This window comes from Otolemur garnettii, unplaced genomic scaffold, assembly GCF_000181295.1.
Source record: "Otolemur garnettii isolate 467f Iridium unplaced genomic scaffold, OtoGar3 scaffold00007, whole genome shotgun sequence".
Taxonomy (NCBI): domain Eukaryota; kingdom Metazoa; phylum Chordata; class Mammalia; order Primates; family Galagidae; genus Otolemur; species Otolemur garnettii.
In genome coordinates, this window is record NW_003852402.1 from 5,476,629 (window position 1) to 5,488,739 (window position 12,111).

Here is a 12,111-nt window from a genome sequence, read left to right on the forward strand (position 1 = left end):
GCCACCCAGGGCCACACTTCTCTGACTTGTGTTCCCTGGCAGCACCTGCCCAGAAACTGCCTAATGGGGTCTTCTGTATATCCTTGTCCTCAAAGTGGCAGGTGGGCCCAGGCAAGTGGTCTATGGGGAGGCGGAAGGCATATGTGCCTGAGCAGGGCATCTTCTCTCCCTGAGGACAGGAGTCTCCTCCCCTGATGTGGAAAGCACCCAGCCAGATTCCATAAGCTGCATGATGGAGCTGCCCACCCACAGTAGTCTCAAAACAAGAGGTTTTTCTCAGGACTTTGCCTTAAGTCATCGTTGTCCAAAAGCCCAGGGGAAACAGGAGGTGTGAATCCCCTGTGGGGTTTGAAAGCTGTTCCATTCAAGGAGTGGGCCTCTCTCAGGACTGCCGTCTTGTTGGAAGTCCAGGCTTCCCGGTGCTGCCCTGCCCCATCGCCTCACCTGTCACATGACTCGGTGACCTCCTTCTGCCTGGTCCACATATCCAGTGGGAGCTTGAATGTTTGTGATTATTGCATGCCATAATCACTAGGTAGGGTTTTTTTTCTCCCACTCAGAAATAACAACAAATTTTTTTAACTGAGAAAGAGAAGTTTCAAAGTTGATACCCAGAGTTTACCCTCCTCTTTCCTTCAATGTTAGCAAACTTGAGATCAGTTAGCACATTTTTTTAAGAAGGCCCATTTCTCATTGTAGACTGGGAAGATATTGCTTGAGGGACTTTCAGGGGCAGAGTGGGGTGGGTAAGCAGACAGAAGCACCCGAGTTGGCTTCCTGGCCTGTCCCCTGGAACTCTGCTCACGCATCTCAGGGAGCCGGGCCCTGGGCCGGGTGGGGGTCCCAGGCCGTCGCCGGGAGTCTGGGGCTGTGGGCACAGGGCGCTGCTGCCTGCGGTGGTTCCCCTTCCTCTGTGTGGTCTCCTCTTTCAGACAACCATTTTTTTAATTTCATTTTTATCTCATTCCTCTCGCTTTTCTGGTGATGGTCCCTGATTGCCTGTCTTGTCTGATAAACTGACGTTCACTAATTATTTTCAGAGCCAAAAGCCAAACCAAACCAACCAAATAATCAGAACAAAAAAATTAAAAGCCAAACCCGGTCTCAGACCAGTGTCTCTATTGCAGCCTGATCCCATCTAGAACCTCCTCCCCTCTGGCCTCTGTCCCTCGCTGTCCTGCCCAGGGGCGTCTCCCTCTGTCTGTGTGCTCAGGTCCCACTCAGGGTTTGCCATCTCTGGTGCACGGCTCTGCCGCCGCTGGACCAGCGCAAACAGCTGCTGGGACAGACAAACCCCGCCTTTGTCTAACCCATCCTGTCTTTGTCCGCCTGACTCATCCTCTCTGATTTCTTTATTTTTAATGTCTGCTGCATGTGAAGGTCCCCGCTTGGATCTGCCTTCTAAAGTCCCTCCTGAGCCCTCCTACCCTCCCCGCTCCTTAGAACACATCTTCCCGTGCCCGCTGCCGCTGCTCCCTCCCTGCCGGGATAAGCCCCTTTCATCTGACTTTGCTCTGCTCATCAGTCCCCCCCTTGGGAACGAATGTCCACGTTTCCAGCTGAGCAAAGAGGCCCCAGCCAGCTCACCCCGCATGCCCCACGGGCACACCCTGGCCACCCTGGCCGGCCGGTGCTCCTCCACACACTCCTAACATGAGTGGCCCTGTCTGCAGCCCCTTGTCGGGCAGCCGAATGTTCAGCTCTCGTCCTCTATAGACAAGCAGGCAACCAGCGCTGCCCGAATCGGTCCCATGGTTTTCCTGTCTGTTTGATTGGGTCCACTGTTGTGTGCGCGTGTGTGTGTGTCCCTCTGCATGTTTTGTTCTTAATTTTGCACAAGTGTTTGGCACACTTAACATCCTTGTGACAGGGCATTTGCCATCCCAGGCACATACATCACCGGACCTTGCGGCTCTGTCCCTGTCCCCCGTCCTGTGCTTGCCTCTCCAGCCTGAGCCAGGGCTGTAACCGCCTGTCTCCGTGAGACCTCAGAGGTGCTGTCTGCTCTGTGGCCTCAGCCTCAGCTGGCACCACCTCTGTTGGCTCACACCCGAGTCCCATCTGTGCCCTGGGGCGTTTTGTGGTCATTCCTCCCTTTCTGCACGTCCCCCTACCCTTGCTGCCTCTCGCTTTGTCCCGAACACACCCACCTGGAGGTTCCTGGGATTACCCTCGGTGAGGACGCTGTGCTGGCTCAGCTTGCCATGTCGGCTTGTGTGCGCCACGCCGAGAGGCTGGCTGTCTCGGGCCGCGGGAAGTGGGCTGTCATTAACCACCGGCTCCATGTTTGTCCCTTACTTGTGTTTTAGAGAAGGATGAGGCTGCAATTGAGCGCTCTCAGTTCAATGCCACGTCAGTAGCTGATGTGGACAAGCGGGTGAAACGGCGGCTCCTCATGGGTAACACTTTTCTTCCACTTCCTTTGTCGTACTTGCACGTGTGTGTGTGTGTGCGCGTGCGCGCGCGCCTTGGGCGCGTGTGGGTGTGACTGTGTGTGCTGGCATGTGTCTATGTGTTGTGGGTGTGCCCACGTGTGTGTAGTCACGTATGTTGTGTGTGAGTGGGGGGGCTCCACTCCAGGTGTGAACTCATTTTTTCCTTTTTAAAGTTCGTTCCCTCCATCACACGCATTTGCTGTCTGCATCTGGGGGCCCATGCACATGAGGAGACATCTGCTGTAAAGCTCCTACCTGCAGGAGACACCCATGTTTCCGTCGGGCCCCCAGGGTCAGCAGAGCAACACAGAGGAGGCGGCCAAATAGAAGGGGGTCCTTACCTGTCTCCTCCCCTGGCAGGGCAGGCAAGCCACTGCCCAGGACCTCTAGTACGTGGTACCTCTCAGGGAAAAAGCCACCTCATTTCCAGGCGCCGCTCAGAGTGTCTTGGGAGGCTGCTGGCAGGGCTGACCCAGGGCCAGAGTGAAGGGGGAGTGGAGGAGGTGATCACTGTTCTTGGACAGAGCCCAGTCTGCATAGCAGAAAAGCAGGGCTGATTCCTCATTCATTCATCCCACTGTCCATCAGTCAGTTCCACGGCTCCAGGGCTGCTGGCCTCTGGCTATCCCAGCTGCCTGGGGCCTCCTGAGCAGAGCTATAGTCACCTGGGATTGTTGAAACCTTCTTTGCGGCTCTTGGCAGCTGTGGGGTTGGGTAGTGCAGTTCTTCAGAGGATGAAACTGAGGCTCATAGGGGTGCTCTGGTTTGCCCAAGGTCACACACCACCTCACCTAGCCGAGTTCAGCCCAGAGGTCATGGCCTTGTGGGTTGTCTCAAGTATTGGGATCACAGGAAGGTCCCAGAGAGGTCGCCTAGTTTTATGGACCACAAATAGACTTTAGAGGGGCTCAGGCATGCAGAGAGGAAGCAGGCAGGAGGCCACGGGGCAGGGGCACAAGGAGAGAAGTGCTGGTGAGAAAGCTCGAGGCGGCCTGCCTCTGGGGGGCTTTGAGGAGCAAGGAGCTATGGGCCTGGCTGATGGTGTGAACGTTGTTAGGCAGGGCAGGTATGTGTGTCCCTATTCCGCAGATGAGAACACTAAGGGCTGGAGAGAGATCAGAGCCTTGCCGTCCTCTGCACACACGCACAGGATGAGCTCAGGCTGGGTGCCGGCTCTCCCCAGCTCCTTTGGACAGGGCTGTCTTGTTGACGTGAGCAGTCTGGGTCAACCTGCTCAGAGCTGGAAGTGGCAGAGGAAACGGGCTTGGAGCCTCCATCCTAGGCCTCAGCCAACCAATATGACCAATAACTTCCAGAAGGCTCTAGTTAGCACTGTGGACTTTCCGGAAAAGGTGGCTGGAAGTGGCTGTGGGAGCCCAGAGTTGTCAGTGTTCTGAGGCCGTGCTCAGGTCTCAGGGAGCCCATGGCCTTCAGCGTCACTTACTAGGAGAGGTAGGCAGTACTGTCCATCCCCAGAGAGGGTAGGACAAGGAGCTAGACCCCTCAGGTACCCCATGCCCTTCCTGGAATGGCAGAAGAGGCCAAGCCATATTGGTGTGAAGGGGAGGGGGCTCTGCTTGCTTTTTGTAATCAGAGTTTAGGGAACACAGCCCAGGACCAGACCCTGGAGCAGGTTAGGGAGGAAGGAGGCCCTGAGAATACAGGCTACTTCACCTGGGCTTGGGGGAAGATGGGAGTCCCTTCAGGGGGTCAGTGCCAGGCAATGGGGAAGGAATCAAGGAAGTGGCTCCCAGCGTGCCCACCTCTCTGATTATCAGAATCCCCCCAGCTCACCCCCTTAGAGCCTGTCTTGTCCCCCAGGGTCTTGCTCCCCCCTCTGCCTGCAACAAGGGGACGAGGCCAACAGCCACGTCACACTCAGAACCAAGGGGCCAGACTCAACTTGAAAGGTCGATCATGGGGCCCCAAGTCTAGAACACAGGGGAACCCCTATCTCAGGAGCTCACAATTCTGAGTTCCTGACTCCTCTGAGAGCTACCTGTGTGATAAAGACCTGCCCCAAGGAGGTGTGGCTGCCCCCACCCTGTATTAATAGAGGCAAAACACAGAGAGCCAGGGAGGTGATCTTACCTGTGTCCCATGCTGGTCAGAGCCCACCTGGGCATCACTCAGAGCCAGGCCCTGTGTAGACAGAGTGGCCTGGACAGGGAGGGCACTCGGAGCTGGTCAGGCACATCTGTTAATGCTGCCAGGATAGGCGGTCTACGGGAGAGAGCACAAGCACCTCATCCCGACAGTCCCCGGGGCTGGTGGGTAGCCTGAGCCTTGTCTGGCACCCTAGGTGGAGAATGTGGCAGGACAGGCAGAGGAGAAAGGACCCAGCAGGAGAGGGGGAAGGTGAGATGCTGAAGAGCTGCAGGGCAGGATCATACCCTGGGCCGCTGGGCTCCCATCAATGCCCTGAACCACTGCACTGGCTAGCTCCACAAGAGGACAGAGACGGTGTGAGAGAGGACTGGGAGTTGGGCAAGGCCTGGTGGAGCCCTGGGACAGGGGTTCTAGTCATGTGGTAGCTAAGAGGCCCTGCAGGCTCCTTCTGGCCCTGAAAGGCCAAGTATCCCCAGTGCTTAGGGTCTATTTTTGGAGAGGGTAGGAGAAGATGGAGAGGGGACTCCCTGCCTGCCCCCTAGGAAGTGAGCAGATGCAGGGAGCTCAGGGCAAAGGGCTCCCAGGGCCCTGTGAACCTCTGGGCACACACCCATCTCTGTTGGTCTCCCTGTGAGGTGTCCAGGGTCACACCCTCCATTCTGGACCGACAAGCCATCAGAGTCTCCTGGAGGGTGAGTGGCCTCGGTGCCACAGCTCTGTGTTACAGGCTTCCTCTTCCAACTTGCTTCCCCCAGAGGAGATGCAGAATTCAGGTTTTATACGCTCTTACCAGCTGTTTGAATCAGAACTATTTTGGAAATATTTTGTGCCCAGATTGACAAGGTCACAGTCCCTTACATGTCTGCAAGTCACTTAATTAGCAGCCTGTCCTTTTAACATAGCCAAGAGCCAGGACAGAAGCAAGAAATACAAGGCACAAAATACATGAGCCCAAACCAAGGTCTTCACCCATCCCTGAACCTCTCCATTCCTTTCTTGAAAGCTGCCTGCTCGTTGTTAGCCTAAGTTCTGACATTTTGGTCATAAGGTTCCCAGTTTAGAAACCAAGAGCAGCAGGACATGGACAGGAAGTGACATGAACACAGCAGGGCCTGAAATCTTACAGTGTTACCTGCAGCGAGTCTGTGCTCCCACGGGCACTCAGCTCTCTGTCCCCTGGGAGCACCAGGGTGCACAAGTGGTCCTCTCTGTGAAAAGGCACAGAGGGGAGGCCACCGTGGCTCAGAGGGCTTGGTGGCTACAGCCATGCAGGACATGGTCAACACAGGGCAGGATTCTGGCCCCAGCAGGGAAGGGCGTGCTCCCAGCAGCAGTCAGTAGTGTGGACAGAACAGAGAACAACCTCCAGAGAGCTATTCTCTTTCGACTCTCAGAGGCACCCCCACAATTGCTGCTTATAATAATCACTCCAGTCACTAAGCACAGGATAAGTTATGTTTATTTTAAAGAGACCTCAAGACATGTAACCAGCTTTAGAATCCCATGAAAATTGATTAAAATGTTTGGAGGTATAGGATCTGGTAGACTTAACTCATGTGAAACACATGAGTGCCCAGCCAAGGTACGAAGTTGGGGTTCACCATGGGCTCCTGGGCCTGGCCTACAGCTGACAGGAGGCTGCGAGCAGGATCTCAGCCTGGCTCCCCTCCCAGAAGCAGCCTGAAGGCAGACGGGGCCTTCATTCCCTATTGCAGCTGTTAACAGATCACCACAATCTTAGTGGCTTAAAACAACGCACGTTTATCACGTTCTGTAGGTCAGAAACTGGGCGTGGGGCTCCCTGGGCTCTGCTGTGGTGCCGGCAGGGCTGCTCCTTCTGCAGGCTCCTGGGTGAACCCCATTTTTTGCTTTACCAGCTTCTAGAGCTGCCTGTATTTCTTGGCTTGGGGTCCACCCTCTGTGTCCCTGGGCCACCTCTTCTGCCTCCCTCTGCCACATTTAAGGATCACTGGTGAGCTCACTAGGCCCAGGCAATGCAGGCACCCCCACCCCATCTGAAGGTTCTTAACTTACATCTGTAAAGAAAGTCCTTTTTGCCATGTAGAATCAAATGTCCTGGGGTCAGGACATGGACGTATGAGGGGCCATTATTCTGCCTGTACAGGGGCCTATTCCCAGATGGTTGAACTTGGGCTGGGAGAACCTCTTTTAAGGTGGAGCCCACACCTGCCCTCCTCACTGGCTCAGCCCCAGGCCCGCAGATATCCCGGCACACAGTAGGGGCTCCAAACCCAGTCCTGAGTGTGTGGAATGCAACCTGCCCCCTTCAGGAGGGCCGCTCTTGTCCCCCTCTTGCCTTAGGCAGCCTCATGCCTCTCAGCCACCCCTCTGCTGAGCTCTTCCACCTCCCCAATATCACTGCATCACTCTACAGTTGGCAAAGGACTTTCCAGCCAGCTCAGCAGTGAGTCTCCCCACAGCCCTGTAAGGCAACTGTCCCCATCTTATAGAGGAAGAATCTGAGGCCCTGAGAAGGGAGGCCAGACGGTCAGTAAACAGCAGTCTGGGCCAGTGTTTGAGCCCTGCGGATGCCCAAGTCCAGGCCCCTGTCAGGAGCACAGTGGGCCATTCCAGGCCTTGAGAGTCCCTCCTCTGGGCACTAGATCAGCGTCCACAACCAGCCCGTCCAGAGTTGACTGGCAGCCTCTGCTCACTCTGGGCCTCGCCTTCCTCCCAGGCTTCACTTCAGCCTCATGGCCACCCTGCTGAAAGTGATTTGGAAAGGAGGAAACTATCACAGAAAGGCAGCTCAGTTCCTCCCCTGGCCTGTTAATTGAGGATCACAACAGTAGGCACTGCCCAGAGCTATCGGGGATGAGATGAGCTAACGGCAGGAAGTGTCTGGAGTGGCTGGACACAGAGAAGGCGCAGGCAGTGGCAAGGGAAGCCACTAGGAGTTGAGTTGCAGGTGAGCAGACAGGACCCAGCTGGCATCTTGGTCTTCCCTGGCCCTTTGTCCCCTAAGCCTGTCTCCTACCATCCAGCCATCTGTCCTGGTCACCCCCAGCCAAGCCCTCAGGGGTGTGAGGAGGCAGCTGACCCTGAGCCTCCTGGCTACACTCAGGGCCCCTTATCTTTTTGGGAAGAGGAAGAGGGAGGAGGCTTTCTGCTGCAGCCCACAGAGCAGTGACCTTCCCCTCTGAGCCTGGGGTTTCCACCCATCCAATGGGCACGATCCGTTTCACCTTGCCAACCTCAGAGGAATCGAGGAGAGAGAAGGAAGGAAGGGCCTGGCACACAGGCCAGTGCTCCCTACAGGGCTACTTCATCATGGGAGTTGCAGGCAGGGGGCCAAAGGGCTTGGAGAATGGGAAGGCCAGGGAAGATGGGAGGACGGTGGCATTATGGTAACAACGGCTGATACATAGGGGACTCAGGCTGGGTCCAGCCTCACATACCTACACAGCCATTTCTCATCTGGACACACCTGCTTCCTCCTGCCTGGCTGCCGGCTCTCTGCCAACTCCTCTGTCCTCCTCTTCTGTGGGTACCACCTCCAGGGTCCTGGTCACTCCTAATTTCACCAACCTGTGTCCCAGCATCCCTGCTCCACACATCCATACACCTCCTGGAAGCCACCCTCTGTCCCATGGGCCCATCTTGCCACCGATCCCTCTACCCAAGCGCATCTTGGATGGTTTTACCACTGGACCTGCCCTCCCTGCCCACTCTCCTCTGCCAGCACCCTCCTGCTGGGGATAGAGGCTAGGTCTGCACCAGCTTGGTGCCCCTTAGCACGCAGCATGGGCCCTTGCCCACAGCTGGAACCTGGCTGGTTGGCTTACTCATGAATGAAGGCTTCCTGGAGGAGGTGCCAGGGATGGGAGGGGCCTCACTGCTCAGACAGCCAGGTGTCCAGCTCAGAGAAAAGGCAGGACCCAGAGCTTGAATGTGCTTGGCAGTGGGAAGGGGTTCTGACAGTTCTGAGTCCTTGCCAGTGAGGTGGTGACACAAAGCAGTTCCCTAAGGCCAGATGCAGGAAACCCAACTAGAGGACAGTGCGGGGGGGGGGGGGGACAGATGGCCTTTCTTTGAGCTGGGGCCTCCCTGCCCACTGACTTGGGGGCCTGGGCTCCAGTAGAGAAGGATCGGCTGGCCAGGCTACACCCTAGTCACTAGACTAGTCTCAAGTCGTGGCTATTCTCTGGTCAGCTAGAGGCTGAGCTCCTGCCTCAGTTTACTGTCTCACACACACAGGGCTGGGGCAGGCACAGGGAGGGAGGGCACAGTGCCAGGCAGAGTTTGGTAGAGAAAAGAAGTGGGTGGGGACACTAAAGCCCACCCAGGGACACCCTGTAAATTGGGCAGAACCAGGAATCCTGGGGCCTTGCCACTTTGGGACCAAGCCTGGCTGGAGGGGTCCCTCATGCTCCACCCCATGCCAGGGGAGACTGGACACACTGAGCTCCACATGCTCTTTCTGGGCCTTATTCCTCACCAGTGTCCAAATACCCAAGACCACTGCCCTGCCCTGGCTCCTCTGCCTGGACTCTGACACAGCCCCTCCCTTCTCCCAGCCCCTCTCTCAGCCCCCACCTTAACTCATTCCTGGGTTTCTTGGTCACTCATCCAAGTGGGCCCCAAAGCCATTCCAGAGGTGACTTCATTGCCTCTTCCACCTAGTCACACCCCTACTCCCTCCTGTTTTTGGACCCAGTCCTATACCAACACCCAGACAGACCCCGGAGTGGTAACACTGGCGGTCCCCTGTACCCACAGATGGAAGGCACCTAAGGCAGCACAGTCCTTGTAGTCTTAGGAGGAGCCCCAGTGTGCGACCAGGCCCCTCTGCACCCTGCCCACTGGCCCCTCAGCCTGCCCTTACTGCTGGCCGGCCCCCGAGCCCCCCCGGTCTCTGCCCCTGCCCCTGGGCATCTCTGGCTGAAGCCAACTAAGGGTGGCAGTGGAGGCTCAGACTGGGGCTTAGCCTGGCCTTAGGAAGGTGAGCTATTGGAGGTTGCTCATGCAGCCTGTGTCTGTCCTAAGGACGGTGCATTTATTCTTAGAGCAGAGAAACCTGTGATTTGAGTTGTGCTTCCATCAAAGAAAATGACTCCCCTGTCTAGTTTGTTGTCCTGCACTGCCCCCCACCCCCACCCCAGGCCCTGTGGCAGCATCTCTGAGCTTCACTTTTGTCTCCCTCAAAAAGAGGTTGCAGATGAAACACCGGCTGTGCAGCACCTGGGCCTGTGTGTGGCACGAAGCGGGTGACCCTCCCGCTGCCCATCCCTCCCATCTCCTTCCCTGCCATGAGCATTTGTTTTACCCAGCCACCCCGTGATGCCAGAGAGAGGCCACCCCGTGATACCAGGTAGAGGCCAGACCCTACCAGCAAGTCCCAGGCAGCAAGGTGGCCTTGGTCAGAGCACGCTGTGGGCTGGTAGGAAACCCGGAGAACAGCAGGACTGAGAAGCACCTTCTGGAGCCTGTCCAGGGGCCACGGTCCAGGCCTCTCCAGGAGGCCCACACAGCTCACAGGCAGGAGCTCTAGAGAGGGCGAGGACAAATTTGGAGATGTGGGCTCCAAATGCCAGCTTCCCCGCCCCTGCCACCATCCCCATGCAGTGCCCAGGCAGGAGGGGTGGGCTGAGGGACGCATCCCTGCTGAGGGCCCCCACAGTGCTCAGGTGCTAGGCACTGCCTCCTACTGCCCCGGGTAGATCTGTCTTTGGCCCAGTCCCCAGGGCAGCCAGGAAGAATCTGGAACAAGGCTTCCCCTGCCGAGCAGCCTCAGGGCTGGGGTCTATGTATGCCTAGACGTGTTTAGCCTCCCAGAGACCTGCAGGGTTGCACAAGTGAGGAAACTGAGGCTCAGAAAGGGAAAGTGGCTTGCCCCGTCCCCTCCACACCACGCCACACTCCCTCCAGGGGCAGACGGGATGGTTCTGCCTCCCTGTGCTCTGCACAGGGCCTTGGCGTGTGTGTGCCCAGCGAGCCTCAACTGCTGTGGAGTGTTCCAGGCAGGAGGGTCTGACCCCTAGACCTCCCCAGTCGCACAGCTGGAGGGCAGCCCTGTGGGGAGAAAGAGCACCAGCCCAGCTGTTCACCACCTGGAGGAGCTCCTTCCCCTCACCATGCCTTAGTCCCCTGAGCCTGCTGTGGGGTAGGCACAAGGCTCCCACCCCATCTGCCCCTTGAGGGTGAACTCGTGAGACATTGCATGTGACGTTGCCCCCCTGTGCGCCCCCTGCACCCTCCTCTGAACAGCCGGGGTAAAGACAGGAGGTGAGGAGGCAGTGGCCCTGCCCGCCACCACTGTCCTTCCAAAGACCAGGAGGCCTCTCCCAGGGTCTTCTTGTCTCACTTCTGGGTTGGCATCTTCTCTGCTCCTGGCACCGTCAGCCCTCAGGCCTCCTCCCACCCTTTGCTGCAGACTGCAGGACGCTGGTCCTCAGGTCCCGGTGGCTTCTGCTTTCCAAGCACCAGTGTGGAAAGCATCAACTGGGCACATGAAGGGGTGGCTTGCCCCACTCTCAGCACATCCCTGGACTTGTGAACCAACCTGGTGCCCCTGGAAAACAGTCCCACTGACAAAAATTTACCTCACAGAAAATTCCCCTGAGGGGGCAGTTCTCAGGTGGGCAGCCCAGCAGGGCCCTTTCACTTCTGCACAGCCAGGCAAAAGTCAGCAGAGGGCCTAGCTGAGCAGGGCTCAGGGTTGTGGGCTGAAAAGGCAGAGTCCTGGGCCCCTGTTAGAAGGTCCACAGCCCTCACAAATGTGCATTCAGTCAGCCAGAGATGGATCCAATGTCCCTGGCAGAGATGGAGAGGCACTGGGGTCAGGACCAGGGTGCTGGCATTCGTAGACAGGGCCAGGCCCCCACCACACTATTCTCGGCCAAGAGACAGAAGGTAGCATGAGAAGCCACCCTCATGCCGCACACAGAGCCAGGACAAGCCTATCACACAATACCAGTGATGGGTCACAGGCTGTCCTAGCGTTCAGGGCCCTTCACGGGACAGGCCAGGTGAGAGATGCCAGGGCCAGTGTATAAGGGCCTCGCTGGTGGCCTGGCTTTTATCCCAGAGGATGGAGGCCATGGAGCACTTAGCCATCAGCTAGGGGAAGTAGGACAGAGGATCAGCAGACCAGACAGAAGAGCCAGTGGTTAACTTCATAGCCAACTTCAGCCAACCCTGGTGGCAGAGGGCAAGCGGACCAGCCCTAAATGTGGCTTGACCAGGATCTGGGGCCGCTTGTGCCCCCAGGGTCAGGTCTTCAAGAGACAGGGAGGATACAAGATGCAGGGTCTCTGTGGGGCACTGGGCCCACATCAGATGCACTGATCACAGCCTCCAGGACAAGGTAGGTCCCACAGTGCTGACAAGCACCCAAGTGACCTCCCAGGCTCACCATAGGAAGTTGAGCTGGGCACTATGCCTAGTTCTTATTGTGGGGCACCATGGGACATCTGACTATGGCCAGCCCACTGCCGCCTCAGCTGGGGAGCCCACTTACCCTGCAGCTTGCCCACCTCAGCCTCCACATCGCTACCCCAGTGCCCTTGACTCTAACTGTTGCTGGAGGTACATCGGCTTCATCTCA

General features: G+C 57.3%; 1 protein-coding gene across 2 annotated transcripts in view; it reads left to right on the forward strand.

Moving 5' to 3' along the window:
- SCUBE1 (signal peptide, CUB domain and EGF like domain containing 1) overlaps nt 1–12,111 on the forward strand; it is a 114,555-nt gene that overhangs the window by 67,142 nt on the left and 35,302 nt on the right. Inside the window, exon 7 of one of the 2 annotated variants that reach the window (XM_023509363.1) lies at nt 2,310–2,399. The exons of the other annotated variant lie outside the window; for it this stretch is intronic. Coding sequence (XP_023365131.1) covers nt 2,310–2,399 — 90 coding nt within the window. The remainder of the gene's footprint in view (nt 1–2,309; nt 2,400–12,111) is intronic. 2 annotated transcript variants of the gene reach the window in all.